Source organism: Tupaia chinensis, unplaced genomic scaffold (assembly GCF_000334495.1).
Source record: "Tupaia chinensis unplaced genomic scaffold, TupChi_1.0 Scaffold000211_1, whole genome shotgun sequence".
In the NCBI taxonomy this organism is placed as follows: Eukaryota; Metazoa; Chordata; class Mammalia; order Scandentia; family Tupaiidae; genus Tupaia; species Tupaia belangeri.
The window spans coordinates 105983-122606 of NW_006159686.1; the positions used below are offsets into that span (position 1 = coordinate 105983).

Below are 16624 nucleotides of genomic sequence, written 5' to 3' on the forward strand. Positions count from 1 at the left end.
GTACGAACACCAGCCCCACCCGCTGCCGCTCACGCACGAACCCGCCCCTTGCTGCCTGGTACGCACGGGGTCCCGCCCCTGCGCGTTGCTTTAGCGTGCGCCCAGCGCCCTCCCTCGTAGGCTCGGGCTCGCTGCCGCAGCTTTCTGTGCTGCGGTCCTGAGTTCGAGAGCCCGCCTGGCTGGCTGGCACCTAGCTCCCTGTGCGGGTGGGACGTGGCTTCTGAATTGTGGGCCTGCTCATCCCCCCGAGGGCCCGAACCCCCCCTCCCCCCGGAGGCAGGGGCCCCAGGACGCGTGAGCGTGGTCGCGGGGCGGAGCTCGCGGGCGGCGGCCAGGCTGGGACTGAGGAGAGCCTCTGCGGCCCGTCCTTGCCGCCGGGTTCTGCACGCTTGGCGGGTTCCTTGGCAGCGGCGTGTCTTAAACGTAAAACGGGCTTCTCGTGCTAATTGGTACAACTAGCAGGCAGTCCTGCGGCTCGACATCTTTACTACGGATCCGTGTTTTAAATGGCCTTTCCTTGGGCCGGATCCCACAAGGCGTGCAGCAGTTCCAATCCCGCTTGGAGGTTTGGAAAACACTCAGGCGGAAAGGAGGGGCCAGCAGGTGGCGTGGTGGTTAAGGGCGCTGGACTACCACGTGGTCTGCTGCAGTTCTAGTCCCTGGTGGCTCGCTTTCTCACTTTGCCTCTTTATTGCTCGCTGGCTATGCCCTTCTCTGGTCAAATTAAAATAAGTAAATAAAGTTTAATAAAATAAAATTTTTTGAGAGGTTTTAACAGAGACAGAAAGTAAGAAATCAGCCCCCGGGGAGTGTGTGTGTGTGTGTGTGTGTGGGGGGGGATAGCCACGCAGCAGTCCGGCAGGTGGCATGGTGTTTAAGAATGCTGGACTCCCACATGGTTGACCATGGTTCAAATACCAAACTTGAAAGCTTGCTTTCTCACTTTCCCTCCCTCTCTCACTTCGGTAAAATTAAGTAAATAAGTAAAGTTAAATAAAGTAATACAATTTTAAAAAAAGAGGAAAGGTTTGCGCACAACCAACCCCTATCCCATGTCTCACACAAGCCCTCTAGCAGATTAAGAAAATAAAAAGAAATTTTACTTGTTTTAAATTATTGTCTGTGCCATTCATTTGCTTAGTTTTACTAAACCTATGTAAAACATTCTTGAATTTCTCATCCTGGAGATCTAACCTGTCCTATTTCAGGATTCCCCATTTTCTGGATCCTGCTAGCCTAAGTGGGTGTTCGCAGGCACGCGGCACTCTGGCCGGCTGAGACGTCCCTAACATCTTCTATTTCTTCACCTCATCGCTAAGCTAGATCTGCTGTATTCTGGAAATGTCTTGTTTCTTCTTGGTGGATTGTGCTATTACCCTCCTGAAAAAAAAGCCCACCTAATGTATATGTATTTAGGTGTTATATGATCAGAGATTATTCTGCTCTCACTTTTCTATGTTATTTTGGCTTAGTGCAAAAGTCTTGGATAATAAATTACTTTCTATTAGATTTTGAAAGCCAGCAAAGCTACACAGAAAATGGAGCTGAGTTTCTGTTGAGAAGTCCTGTCTCAGGTCTGTTACTGTTCCTTGGTATGGAACCTATTTATCATCTCTTGAAGGTTTTAGGTTCACCAATTTATCTTCAGTATTCAAAAATTTCATGTTGATATGATTTAGTTACAGTCATTTTTAAGAAATTATCTATTTTAGGGACCAGCAGATGTCATAATGGCTACCGTTACTGAACTCCCATGTAGTCGACTGTAGTTCCAGTCCCGGACCTGGTGGCTTAAACTCAACACTGGGCACATGTGCATGAGTGCCCAAGATCCCAAGAGGAGAATGGAGGAGAAGGGATTGTGGCTCTGCCACTGCTTTCTGTCTCTGTCTCTCTTTCTGGTGAGCGCATGTGCCCTATAGCAAAAACCTCTCCCCCCTCCACCAAAAAAAGAAGAAAGAAATAAATTACCTGTTCTGATGGCTCAGTCTTTAGATACTGTTATTTTTCGCAATTTTTATGTATTGGATTCTCTCTCACCATTTTTTTCTTTCTATAAACATGAATAACCTTATATTGGACCTTCACAATTGCACATGTAACTCTCTTACATTTATTCACTCATTCATCTTTTTCTTTCAATTCTGCTTTCTGTAAGTTTCTAAACTTTGGGGCCGGCAAGTGGTGTAGTGATTAAGACGCTGGATCTCATGATTGACTACAATTGGAATCCTATAACCCGTGGCTTTAAAAATGTACCAGATACATGTGCCTGGGTACCCAAAATTCCAAGAGGAGAATGGAGTAGGAAGAATTGCAGCATGGCATCTCCCAGGGGGTGATGTCTCATTTTCCTTCTCTGTCTCTCTCCAGTGAGAGTATGCACCTTATAGCAAAAGTCTTAAAAAAAAAAAATTCCTTAACTTTGACTTTTAAACCTTATAGCTGTTTGAACTTTTTTTATTTCCTAAGACTTCTTATTTTATGATTCTTAAAAACAAAACACCCATAGTGCCTTATTTTTTGTATCACTGATGAACGATCTCTCTGATGACTTTTTATAAGCACATTTCAAATAGATACAAAAAGGAATGTATAATTAACAACCTTGCACCCATCACTCAGTTTTGAAGAAAATCTCAGAACTCATGTATTATTCGTAAATATTTCAAAATTTATCTCTGAATAGACCAGCAGGTGGCATGGTAGTTAAGGTGCTGGACACTCCCACATGGCTGACCATGGTTTGAGTCCTGAACCTGCTGGCTTGCTTTCTCACTTTCCCTCTTCTATGTGTCTCCCTGGTCAAATGAAAATAAATGAATAAATGCATAAAATTTTAAAAAATTATCTCTGAACAATAAGGACTACTTTAAAAATTGTAAGTTGGATGTTTTTAAAAATTTTTTACAATTTTTTTGACTCATGGTTTAAATAAGATTCATACAGTTTCAAGTTTGTTTTAATCTAAAGATTCCCTTAAAAAATTGTCCTGGGAACCAGCAGTTAGCGTAATGGCTATGTCGCTGGACGCCCACGTAGTCGATTGCGGTTCACGTCCCGGACCCGGTGTCTTAAAACTCACGCTGGGCGCATGTGCGTGCATGCCCAAGATCCCGAGACGAGAATGGAGGAGAAGGGATTGCGGCGTGACCATCCCCCATGGGGGGTGATTTTTCGCTTTCTGTCTCTCTGTCTCTCTCTGTCTGTCTGGCGAGCACACGCGCCCTGTAGCGAAAATCTCTCCAAAAAAAAAAAATTATATCTTGATGTTTTGATTCACATTTCTTATGAATACCTTTGAAAGTGTTATTGTTGGCTCTAGCTGGTGGCATGGTCGTTAAGGAGATGGAATCCCACGTGGCCAACTACCATTCTAGTCCCTGACCTGGCAGCTTGAAAATTACACTGGGCATGTGCATGTATGCCCCAAATCCCAAGAGGAGAATGGAAGAGAAGGTGTTATGGTATGACCATCTCTATGGGAATGTTTCTTTCTGTCTCTCCAGTGAGCACACACACCCTATGGCAGAAACCTTTAAAATAAATTTTTTTTAATTTTAAATAAAAATTTAAAACACATACACATACACACCAGGCATGTGTATGTGCATGCACAAAATCCCAGGAAGAGAATGAAGGAAAAGAAATTGTGTAGTCATCCTCCCTTAATGGTGATTTTTTACTTTCCCCCTTATTCCAGCGACGTGCATACCTTATGGCAAAAATCTAAGAAAAACAGAAAGTATTATTTTTGCTCTGAAACTTACTTCTTCTGTTCCTTTTTTTTTTTTTTTTTTTGGAGAGGTTTTTTCGCTATAGGGCGCATGCACTCGCCAGACAGAGACATAGAGACAGAAAGCGAGAAATCACCCCCCAGGGGGGATGGTCACGCCGCAATCCCTTCTCCTGCATTCTCCTCTCAGAATCTTGGACACGCGCCCAGCGTGAGTTTTAAGCTACCAGGTCCTGGACGCAAACCGCGGTTGTCTACATGGGAGTTCAGCGACATAGCCATTATACTAACTGCTAGTTCCCACTTCTTCTGTTCTTTATATCATTTCTTCTAAATTCCCTCTTTGTCTTTTATTTAATTTTACATCCAGTGCTTTCTTCTGAGTTCAGATTTTTCTTTTAGGATAATATCCTTTTAGTAGTTCCTTCAGGAACTGTTCATTAGTGGTAAACTTTAAGATAGATATATCTATCTATATATATATAGAGATATATAGATATATCTTAAATGTAATATATATATTTATATTTTAAAATATTTTTAATATTTATATCAAAGCCCTCTAATATTTTACTTATGCTTTAGCACACTACAGAATTATATGTTGATATTGTTTCCTTTTAATATTTGGAAGGTATTAGTGAGTTGTCTTCTGGCCTTTATCTTTGTAGGCGAGAAATCTGTGGTGAATATAACTGATATTCCATTGTAGATCATTAATTTTTTATTGATTTTAATTAATTTTGATAATTTTTGACTGTCTGTGGCAAATATATTTGACTTTCCATTATAGATCATTTTTGTTCCAGTAACCTTAAGGTTTTACCCATTCTCTCTCTCTCTCTCTCTCTCTCTCTCTCTCTCTTTTTTTTTTAAAGATTTTTGTTGTAGGGTGCATGCACTCACTGGAGAGACAGCAAGAAATAACCCAGAGGGATGGCCAGGCTGCAGTCCCTTCTCCTCCATTCTTCTGTTGGAATTTTGGGCTTCCACGCATATGCATCCAGAATGAGTTTCAGGCCTTCAGATCCAGGACTCAAACTACAGTCTGCCATGTGGGAATCCGGCACCTCAATCAGTATGCCACCTGCAGGCCCCATCCATTATTTTAAATATTCTACTGTTTAGTTTCAGTGTAGCTGGTGGATTTTAAAAATTTATTCATCAGGGACTAGCACATGGCGTAATGGTTATGTCGCTCAATTTCTACATGGCTGACCATGGCTCGAGTCCCAGACCTGATGGATTGAAACTAACAGTGGATGCATGTGTATGCGTGCCCAAGATCCCAAGAGGAGAGTGGAGAAGAAGGGATTGCTGCATGGTCTTCCCCCAAGGGGGTGATTTCTTACTTTCTCTCTCTCTGTTTCTCCAGCGGGCAATCATGCCCTATAGCAAAAATCTCTTAAAAAAATAAAATTGGGGACCAGTAGATGTCATAATGGTTACGTTGCTGGACTCCCACATAGTAGACCATAGTCTGAGTTCTAGACCCAATGGCTGGACTGGATCTCAGGCTGGGTGCATATGCCCAAAAATCCCGAGGGGAGAATGGAGAAGAAAGGAGTGGGGCATGGCCATCCCCGGGGGATGATTTCTTGCTTTCAGTCTCTGGTGAGCACATGCACCTTATGGCAAAAATACCTCTCAAAAAAAAAATTATTCATCATGGCATGTGATATAAATGCTTTGAGATCAGGAACTTGTATACTTCTCAGTTTGGGATTAAAAAAAAGTGTATCTATAATAATATTGCTTCTTTCCTAGCCTGTCCTCTTTTGGAGTTCCTATTCGATATTGATATTTTTTCCTTTAAAGAATATTTATTTAATTGTATTTTTTATTATTATTTTTTAATTTGCTATAGAGCATTTGCACTCACCAGAGATAGAGAAATAGGAAACATCAATTAGCAAGCCACCAGGCCCAGAACTTGAACTGTAGTCAGCTAGGTGTGAATCCAGCACGTTAACCACCATGCCACCTGCTGGCCCCTGAGGTTGATCTTTTTTTTTTCTTTAGAATTATTTCATTTAACTTTATTTATTTATTTTAATTTGATCAGAGAGGGACAGAGTGAGCGAGAAAGAAAAAGTGAGAAAGCAAACCACCAGGTCCAGGACTCAAACCACGATCAGCCATGTGAGAGTCCAGCAACCTTAACCACCACATCACCTGCCAGTCCCCCTGATGTTGATCTTTAATCCGTCTGGAATTTGTGAATGTACAAGGTAGGATTCTTTTCTCAAACAGATGGTCATTTGACCTGATACTGTCTATTAAGTAGCTCTCCTTACCATTGATTTTTAGTGCCGCCTTTATGATGTGCCGTCTAGCTTTAGTAAGTCTATTCCCGTTTTGTTTTTTATTATTGCCCCACTGACATTCTGTTTAAGTTACTGTGGATTTATAATGCATTATGAAACCTAATAGGGCAAGATGTTACTTTCATGAGTATCTGAATTTCTCATTAACTTTCAGTTCTCCATGATACTTTTAAAAGTCATTTCATCCTGTTTCAGGAATTCTCTGTTCAATTCCCACAGTCAGTAATCCAGGTACTGCTTCCCGTTGTTTGGTTAAGTTGTTTAGTATTCCCCATCAGGGTAACGTTTCATAATTATTATAAGGAGAAAACATTTGGCACTGTAGCCCCACACGTCCAACCACAGTTTGAGTCCTGGACCTGGTGGCTTGCTTTCTCACTTTCCCCTCTCTCTCTTTCTCCCTCACTCTGCCCCTCTCTGGTAAAATTAAATAAAATAATAATTTTTTAAAGGTTCTTTTTGTGACCAGCAGGTGACTTAATGGTTGCGTTGCTGGACTATCACATAGCCAACCATTGTTTGAGTCCCAGACCCACCAGCTTGAAAGTCACGCTGGGCGCTTGTACATGCATATCCAAAATCCTGAGGGGAAAATGGAGAAGGGATGGCAGCATGGCCATTTCCCTAGGGGGTGATTTTTCGCTTTCTGTCTCACTGTGTCTCTCTAGCAAGCACACACACCCTATAGGAAAAAAATCTCTCAAAAAATGGAGACCTTTAGAAATATTAGTATGGGGCCAGCAGGTGGATGGATCCCACATGGTCAGCTGCTCAGTTTCAGGCCCGGGCCCAGGAGACTTGAAAAGCACCCCAGGTACACAATAGCTTGTGTACCTCTCACAAAATCCTGAAAGGCAAATGGAGGAAATGGTAGGTCCTTACTCCCAAAACTTGGAACTTAGATCATGCTTTTCCCTTTGATTCTTGGTCCCATTCAAGTTTCAGATAGACTAAATTTTCATAAGAAACTATGGACTTTGAGGTAGACAATTAAATTGAAGTTAATAAAATAAACTTTATTTCAAAGTCACATATGTACCTTTAAAAACTCCAGAAAAAGTCCCTATTAGAGTAGCAGCAAAATTATTGGTCCTATTCATCATAAGTGAGACTATTAAAGTAAACACCAATGTGGAGAAAAAATACATTGACCTGAAAGAGTTGCATTTAAAAAATTACCAGGAGAGCAGTTCTAGAGAAAGTAGGGGGAGGGGAGGATGACAATATTGTATGTCAATATAAATTGTGATAAAGATTTTAAGCTGGTGGGACCAGCAGTTAGCATAATGGCCATGTTGCTGGACTCCCATGTAGCCGACTGTGGTTCAAGTCCTGGACCCGGTGGCTTTAACTCATGCCAGGCGTGTGTGCGTGTGTGCCCAAGATCCTGAAAGGAGAATGGAGGAGAAGAGATTCCAGCGTGGCCATCCACCCTGGGGGATGATTTCTTGCTTTCTCTCTGTCTCTGTCTTTCTGGCAAGCGCACGTGCCCTATAGCAAAAACCTCTTCAAAAAAAAAAAAAAAAAAGATTTTAAGCTGGTTATATCTTGTTGAGATGTAGGAAGGAGGGTCTACAATATTATTTTCTCCTTGCCCCAGAGGGGCCCTGTTTCCACCTCTCTTTTACCTGAACTTGCCTTTTTGGCTGCAGGGAGGACATCTGGTGAAATACATCTTTTCCCTGGCTGGATCAGAGAAACAAGAAGAGAAACATCCTGATCTCTCTTACCTATTGTGCAGGCTTATGTCACTTTGGACATACAAGATGGCAGTCATCAACCTGTCCCTTCCATAGGCTCTGCACAGGACTCAGCTGTTTCTTATTGAGGCATACTAAGGAAAGAATAGCTGCTGCAATTGTGACAACGTGGTTACAGCAAGGAGTGACCTTCAAAGATGTGGCTGTGGAGTTCACCCAGGAGGAGTGGATGATGCTGGAAACTGTGCAGAAAAGTCTGTACAGAAATGTGATGTTGAAAAACTATAGACATTTCATTTCAGTGGAATATCAATTATGCAAGCCTATTGTGGTCTCACTGTTGGATCAAGAAAAGATAAGAACAGTGAAAAGGAGAATTCCTCAAGGCATCTGTCCAGACTGGAAGATTCAACTCAATACCAAAGAATCAACTAATATTTTTGGGAAGGAACAATCCAGTAGCATAAAAAGGGAAAGATTCACAAGGGATGATTGGTTCTCCACATGAAGGAATGAGTGGGAAGGCCATAAGATCAGAAAACACCACAAGATTCTGGAAGGGCATTTAAGGCAAGTGACATATACCCAAACACAGTATCTCAGGAGAGATTCTGTGACTATCATGAATTAGAGGAAAACTCTAAATTTAGTTTGAAACTTTTTTCAAAGAGAATTTCTACTAGTAATCATTGCCATAAAAATTACTTTGATACTGAATATTTGAAATTTACTTCAGTCCTAAACAATGATGAAAAAGTCTCTGTAAGTGAGAAGCTCTGTGAAAGTAATGAATATGATAGATCTCTGTGGAATCTAGAAAAACCTCAAAAAGCACAGAAAGAGTACACATATTCCAAACATGCCATACACTTCAACAATAACAATAAGCTTCCTATACATAACAATTTTTATGTTGTAGAGAATTCTTATGCATTTAATGAAAACCATTTTGTCATCCTTCATTTCATAAGCAACAAAAGCAAGCTCATACTGAAGAGAAGCAAGAATGTAATCAGTATGGCAAAGTATTTGAAAGGTTTTCTAATCTCACTTTGCATAACAAAAGTCACACAAGTGAGAAAGAATATGAATGTAAAGAATGTGGAAAAGTGTTCAGGGATTCCTCAACCTTAAGGAGACATTTAAGAACCCACACTGGAGAGAAACCTTATTAATGTAATCAGTGTGGAAAAGCTTTCAGTCAAAACACATCTCTCTTTTTTTCTTTTTTTCTTTTTTTTTTTGGAGAGGTTTTTTTGTATAGGGCACGTGCACTCGCCAGACAGAGAGAGACAGAAAGCTAGAAATCACCCCCGGGGGGATGGCCATGCCGCAATCCCCTCTCCTTCATTCTCCGCTCAGATCTTGGGCACGCATGCACACGTGCCCAGCGTGAGTTTAAGCCACCAGGACTGGGACTCGAACCGCGGTCAACTAAGTGGGAGTCCAGTGACATAGCCATTACGCCAACTGCTGGTCCCCAAAAACACATCTCTTAAGGCTCATGTGAGAATTCACACTGGAGAGAAAGCTTACAAATGCAGTCAATGTGGAAAATGGTTTGGCACGAGTTCTTACCTTTTAGTCCACAAGAGAATACACACTGGGGAGAAACTGTATAAATGTAGTGACTGTGGAAAAGCCTTCAACACAAGCTCTCATCTTAGGGGTCATAAAAAAATACACACTGGAGAGAATCTTTATGAATGCAGTGACTGTGCGAAAGTTTTTAGTGGTCTCTCTTCCCTTAGAATGCAGGTGAGAACTCACTGGAGAGAAACCTTATATGAATGTAAGGAACATAGGAAAGACTTCAACGTTTCCTCTTCCCTTAGGAGACATGTGAGCTTCCACACTGGAGAGAAACCCTATGAATGTATCCAATGTGGAAAAACCTTTCATCAGAGCTCTTCACTTATACAAAAGAGAATTTATAGAAAGAAACTGTTACTGTTAAAAATGTGAAATAGTCTTTTTCATTGTTCAAAGGTAGATGCCAAGTTCATGATTCCAGTCTTTATCCTCTAAAGTATTTTAGACTGTAAATGGTTTTCAAAATATCCCTTTAGCTATGTATAACACATTGCATTCTATGTTTTACTTGTAAATACTGTCTAGGACTTTTTTTCATCCCTGGCTATTTAAAATTATGTAATTTAAATATTTGTTATTGTGAAGATTTTCAGTTACCCTTAATTGTTTTTATTTTCTAAACTAATCAACCTGTATTCAGAGTATCTTGATATATATGATACTATCTGGTATTTCCTTGAGAACTGCCTTCTGTCCAGTAAGACAGATGTTGCCTGTAGATATTGCCAACCTAATATCCAACTCATCTTTCCTTACTAATGAGGACAGATGTCTGGTTGGCTGGTTATTAATTAATTTATTTATTTTTATCTTTTTTAAAGGGCCTGGAGAGAGTCATGCCCACAAACAGTAACAGACCATTTTTTCCATTAACAGAATTTTTCTACTTCCTATCCATGCCATAGTATCTTTGAAATGTATGTTAAGCCACTGACAGTATATTGTTTTGCTTGTCTCTTCCCAAGACACAGATCTTCCCTTTCAATGAACAACCTAAAATTGTAGAACCAATCTAAGCCCTTTCCCACTTCCATTATGTCCTGCTGTTTTGGACCAGACCAGTAGAAAGCTCTTCACTAAATTTTAAACTTTGTCTCTCACTTTCAAAATTAAATTTAAAGGGGCTGGCAGGTGGCATGGTGGTTAAGGGCACTGGACTCCCACATGACCAATTGTGGTTTGCATCCAGGACCTGATGGTTTTCTTTCTTTCTCTCTCTCTGTCTCTCTCTCTCTCTTTCTCTCTTCCCCTTCTTCTCTCCCCCTCCCTCTCTCCCTCTCCCCCTCTCCCTCTCTGGTCAAATTAAAAGTAAATAAGGTTTAATAAAGTAATTTTTTTAAATAGAATTTTAAAGATACCTGTACCTGATCACCCTGAGAAAGGCATGTTTTGCCTCTTCTCTGGCCCTAGGTCACTCAAATTCATGCTTAAAAATAAAATAAAATGCATTAATTATTATCTTTCCAGAGTTGATTATATCCATAGACAATAATGGTACCCAAAGTGTTCAGGGATTCCTCAACCTTAAGGAGACATTTAAGAACCCACACTGGAGAGAAACCTTATTAATGTAATCAGTGTGGAAAAGCTTTCAGTCAAAACACATCTCTCTTTTTTTCTTTTTTTCTTTTTTTTTTTGGAGAGGTTTTTTTGTATAGGGCACGTGCACTCGCCAGACAGAGAGAGACAGAAAGCTAGAAATCACCCCCGGGGGGATGGCCATGCCGCAATCCCCTCTCCTTCATTCTCCTCTCAGATCTTGGGCACGCATGCACACGTGCCCAGCGTGAGTTTAAGCCACCAGGACTGGGACTCGAACCGCGGTCAACTAAGTGGGAGTCCAGTGACATAGCCATTACGCCAACTGCTGGTCCCCAAAAACACATCTCTTAAGGCTCATGTGAGAATTCACACTGGAGAGAAAGCTTACAAATGCAGTCAATGTGGAAAATGGTTTGGCACGAGTTCTTACCTTTTAGTCCACAAGAGAATACACACTGGGGAGAAACTGTATAAATGTAGTGACTGTGGAAAAGCCTTCAACACAAGCTCTCATCTTAGGGGTCATAAAAAAATACACACTGGAGAGAATCTTTATGAATGCAGTGACTGTGCGAAAGTTTTTAGTGGTCTCTCTTCCCTTAGAATGCAGGTGAGAACTCACTGGAGAGAAACCTTATATGAATGTAAGGAACATAGGAAAGACTTCAACGTTTCCTCTTCCCTTAGGAGACATGTGAGCTTCCACACTGGAGAGAAACCCTATGAATGTATCCAATGTGGAAAAACCTTTCATCAGAGCTCTTCACTTATACAAAAGAGAATTTATAGAAAGAAACTGTTACTGTTAAAAATGTGAAATAGTCTTTTTCATTGTTCAAAGGTAGATGCCAAGTTCATGATTCCAGTCTTTATCCTCTAAAGTATTTTAGACTGTAAATGGTTTTCAAAATATCCCTTTAGCTATGTATAACACATTGCATTCTATGTTTTACTTGTAAATACTGTCTAGGACTTTTTTTCATCCATGGCTATTTAAAATTATGTAATTTAAATATTTGTTATTGTGAAGATTTTCAGTTACCCTTAATTGTTTTTATTTTCTAAACTAATCAACCTGTATTCAGAGTATCTTGATATATATGATACTATCTGGTATTTCCTTGAGAACTGCCTTCTGTCCAGTAAGACAGATGTTGCCTGTAGATATTGCCAACCTAATATCCAACTCATCTTTCCTTACTAATGAGGACAGATGTCTGGTTGGCTGGTTATTAATTAATTTATTTATTTTTATCTTTTTTAAAGGGCCTGGAGAGAGTCATGCCCACAAACAGTAACAGACCATTTTTTCCATTAACAGAATTTTTCTACTTCCTATCCATGCCATAGTATCTTTGAAATGTATGTTAAGCCACTGACAGTATATTGTTTTGCTTGTCTCTTCCCAAGACACAGATCTTCCCTTTCAATGAACAACCTAAAATTGTAGAACCAATCTAAGCCCTTTCCCACTTCCATTATGTCCTGCTGTTTTGGACCAGACCAGTAGAAAGCTCTTCACTAAATTTTAAACTTTGTCTCTCACTTTCAAAATTAAATTTAAAGGGGCTGGCAGGTGGCATGGTGGTTAAGGGCACTGGACTCCCACATGACCAATTGTGGTTTGCATCCAGGACCTGATGGTTTTCTTTCTTTCTCTCTCTCTGTCTCTCTCTCTCTCTTTCTCTCTTCCCCTTCTTCTCTCCCCCTCCCTCTCTCCCTCTCCCCCTCTCCCTCTCTGGTCAAATTAAAAGTAAATAAGGTTTAATAAAGTAATTTTTTTAAATAGAATTTTAAAGATACCTGTACCTGATCACCCTGAGAAAGGCATGTTTTGCCTCTTCTCTGGCCCTAGGTCACTCAAATTCATGCTTAAAAATAAAATAAAATGCATTAATTATTATCTTTCCAGAGTTGATTATATCCATAGACAATAATGGTACCCACAAAGTGACCAGAAAAATAAGCCACTTTAATTATTATTTGTGCAGAGTTAGTTCCATTGACACTTACTAACCCTTTTTTGGTTCAGACCACCAATGTGTCTAGTTAAAAAACGTTTCTCGATCTTACAGGTAAGAGTAGCCATATCACTCATTCCCAACAACAGCAAAAAAATAGACTAATGTTGCTGAGAACAGAAATGAATGTACTATTCCTGGAGCTCATGGAGCCATCTTGTGATCATGGAAATGATAGCCATGGCTTAAGGAAGTGTAGAAAAAAGAGATTGGGAATCCCCAAAGATACCTATAAATAATCGTGCCAACCTTGCACTGCTTATATATAGATATATTTTTGTGTGGGAAAAAGATAAAATTTACTTCTGTCATGGGAAAGAATCACAACCCGCATGTTCAGATTGACCAGGAGTCCCCTGTGCCACCATGGCTGGACCTTGATGACTTTTAAGAATCACTACATAGTCAAAACGATCGCTTGATTTTTTAAGGGATGACCACAGAGGTATGTAGTTACATATTTTATACTGGCTGTACACACTTGAAAAAGAATACAGAGAAGGGGTATAAGAGGACTGTTGAGAGAACTTCTGTGCTTGAGCAGATTAGTGGATAACCCAGGAGTTATGCATTTTGTGAAATTAAGATTGAATAGTGGAGGGACCAGCAGGTGGTTAAGGTGCTGGACACACCCACATGGCCAACCAGGATTCGCGTCCTGGACCTGGTGGCTTCCTTTCTCATTTTCCCTCTCTCTCTCACTCTGCGTCTCTCTCTCTGGTCAAATTTAAAGTAAATGAATAAATAATTTTTTTTTAAAAGATTGAATAGTGGAGGGAACCAGCAGTTAGCGTAATGGCTATGTCGCTGGACTCCCACGTAGTCGACCACGGTTCGCATCCCGGACCCGGTGGCTTAAAACTCACGCCGGGCACGTGTGCGTGTGTGCCCAAGATCCCGAGAGGAGAATGGAGGAGAAGGGATTGCGGCGTGACCATCCCCCCTGTGGGGTGATTTATCAATGTCACTCTGTCTCTTTCTCTCTCTGGTGAGCACATGCGCCGTATAGCAAAAACCTCTCCAAAAAAAAAGAAAGAAAGAAAAGTGAACATATAATAAGTATATGAAGACTAGTTGTGACCTTAGAAATAAAGTAATGGCTCATTGAAGATGGGTGCTAGTTTGGAATGAGTTTAGGAAGCAATAAAAGGTGAGTAAATAGACTATAGACCAACTTGAATAGCAAGAGAAAGATGGTGTAGTATTTGAAGAGAGATTTGGAAGGGAAGTGTTTTGTAAATGTGAGAAACTAGAATATGTTTAAATTCTAATGTGCTGCATGTGGTATAGAGTGGTAAAATATGAAGACATAAGAATCATTATTAGCATAACAACCTTGAGAGGAATAGCCCAAAACATGATTGTTCAGGTGGTTGGATACTGTTGCGGGAAAACAGATGCCAAGGAAGGAAACAGCACTCTAGAGAGGAAAAAGGAGAGCTCTTGATCCACTAGCAGGGCACGGAGGAGTTAACACTCTGGATCTCTGGCCCCCTGTGGGGCTTAAGCACAGCCTTTTATGGGTGAATTGGGGAGCAGTGATTTCAGCATGCTTGGAGTATCTGCCCTAACAGAGCTGGCAGAGAGGCAGGGAATCAAGACCACCGAACAGCTTAGGGGAGGGGCAGCTAACTTGCAGGGGACCAGAAATCCTAGGCAGCTATCAGCCCTGGACACTTCAATGCCACTCACAAGTTTCTATCAGAACAGAAAGTTCAGGTAATTATCAGACTTGAGTTGCTCCACATCAATGCCACATGACCAACTGCATGGGCTCAGGCCTAGACTCCACAGCTTGAGAAACTTCCCAGGCGTGTGTGTGTCCAGAACCTTGCAAGGTGGGATACATGAACAGTGCGACATGATCATACCCCCATGGGGATGCTTTCTCACTTTGCCCCCTCTGTCTCTGATAAACGTACATCCCTGTGGCAAGATTTTTTTTTGAGAGGTTTTTTGCTTCAGAGCACGTGCACTCTCCAGAGAGACAGAGAGAGACAGACAGACAGCAAGAAATCATCCCCCCAGGGGGGACGCCCACACCACAATCCCTTCTCCTCTCAGGATCATAGACATGCACACACATGTACCTGACATGAGTTTAAGCCACTGGGTCTGGGACTTGAACCGCGGTTAACTACACGGGAGTTCAGAGACATAGGCATTATGCTAACTGCTGGTCCCAAGTTTGTTTTTTTTTTTAATCACAAGAAAGAGATTTTTTTTTTTTTCTGTTTGCTACAGGGCATGTGCACTCACCAAACAGGGAAAGTGAGAAAGCAGCCCCCAGGGAGGATGGTCATACCACAGTCCCTTCTCCACTCTCTTGGGACTTTGGGAATGTATGCACATGCACTTGGCATGTTTTTCAAGCTGCCAGGTCTGTGACTCAAACCACACAGTCATTCATGTGGGGTCCAGTTGCCTTAATCACCACTGATTGGCTTTGGGATGTATGTGTTATTGCCACCCAAGATCTGCCAAGGGTGTGTTTCCTAACATGCTAAGTCATCTGTGGTGCTAGTGTGCATGTGCAACCATGAAGCTGCTACATACTGGAGTGAATAGGATCCTTACAAACTCTTTTCCCCTGTGAAGTTCTGTTATTGGGGTTGGCCTGGTTCCCACTTTTCTGCTGTCTTAGATCTCATTTTCCTCTGTAAAGTTATGTTTTAAAAGTTGGCCTGGTTTCTGTCCCCCAATTTTTATCCCATCCCATGTCCATAAAATGGGACATATTATAATTGAAGTGTAATCATATATTGATTGACACATGGAGATATATTTGATATATTGTGAGTTTTAACTACAGTTACAGGGCCAACCCTGTCACCTAGTTACTAAGGGACCTGGACCCCATGGTTCTTCAAGTTCTAGTCCCTGAGGCTTGAAAAACATTCCAGGCATATATATGTGCACGCATACTCAAAAGCTAGACATAACGGAGAACTGAAGAGGGATTGTGGTTTGACCACAAATGGAGGAGTTTTCTTCCTGTCTCTGGTGAATGCATGCAGTCTCTGGCAATTAAAAGTATATAGCTATAAGATAGTATAGTATGACTGTGTTTGCTAACAGTATATTATAAGTATGTGTATATATGTGTGAGTGTTTGCATTAAGAAATATTCTGTAAAGATATATGCCAAGTTGTTAGCCATGATTGTTTCTTATTTATAATTTTTTCCTTCACTTGTGTTTTGCTACAATTTCTAGTGTTTGTAGCAAATAGAGCAAAATCATCTACTTTTTGAAAAAGTAAACAGTTCTATCATTAACCTATTAAATATTTTTTTAAAAACATTATTTTTATATCTTGAAAGTTGCTTAGGCTGTTGAACATGTAGATTCAGCCTGTTTGCCTAAATGTCAGATAAAATTTTTAAAATATTTTAACTGATTTTTCTCTTTTCTTTATATTTTAAAAGAGACATTTTTACTATAGGCACGTGAGCTCCCAGAGAGACAGAAAGTGAGAAATCTCCCCCTCACCCCCAGCGGGGATGACTGCACTACAATCCCCTCTCCTCCATTCTCCTCCTGGGATTTTGGGTGTGCATGCACACGCACCTGGCATGAGTTTTAAGCCACCAGGGCCAGGACTCAAACCACTGTCAACTACATGGGAATCCAGTGACATAACCATTACGCCATCTGCTAGTCCCTTTTCTTTAGTTTTTGCTATAGGGTGCTCATAATTGCTGGA

The 16624-nt window shown here is 40.9% G+C and overlaps 1 protein-coding gene across 1 annotated transcript; it reads left to right on the top strand.

The window, feature by feature from the left end:
* Nucleotides 1-7829: 7829 nt before the first annotated feature.
* On the top strand, nt 7830-9728 carry ZNF891 (zinc finger protein 891). The gene is given in 5 exon segments (XM_014587382.1): nt 7830-7873; nt 7875-8347; nt 8350-8706; nt 8709-8973; nt 9254-9728. Coding segments are annotated over 5 exon segments (1614 nt in total).
* Nucleotides 9729-16624: the final 6896 nt, after the last annotated feature.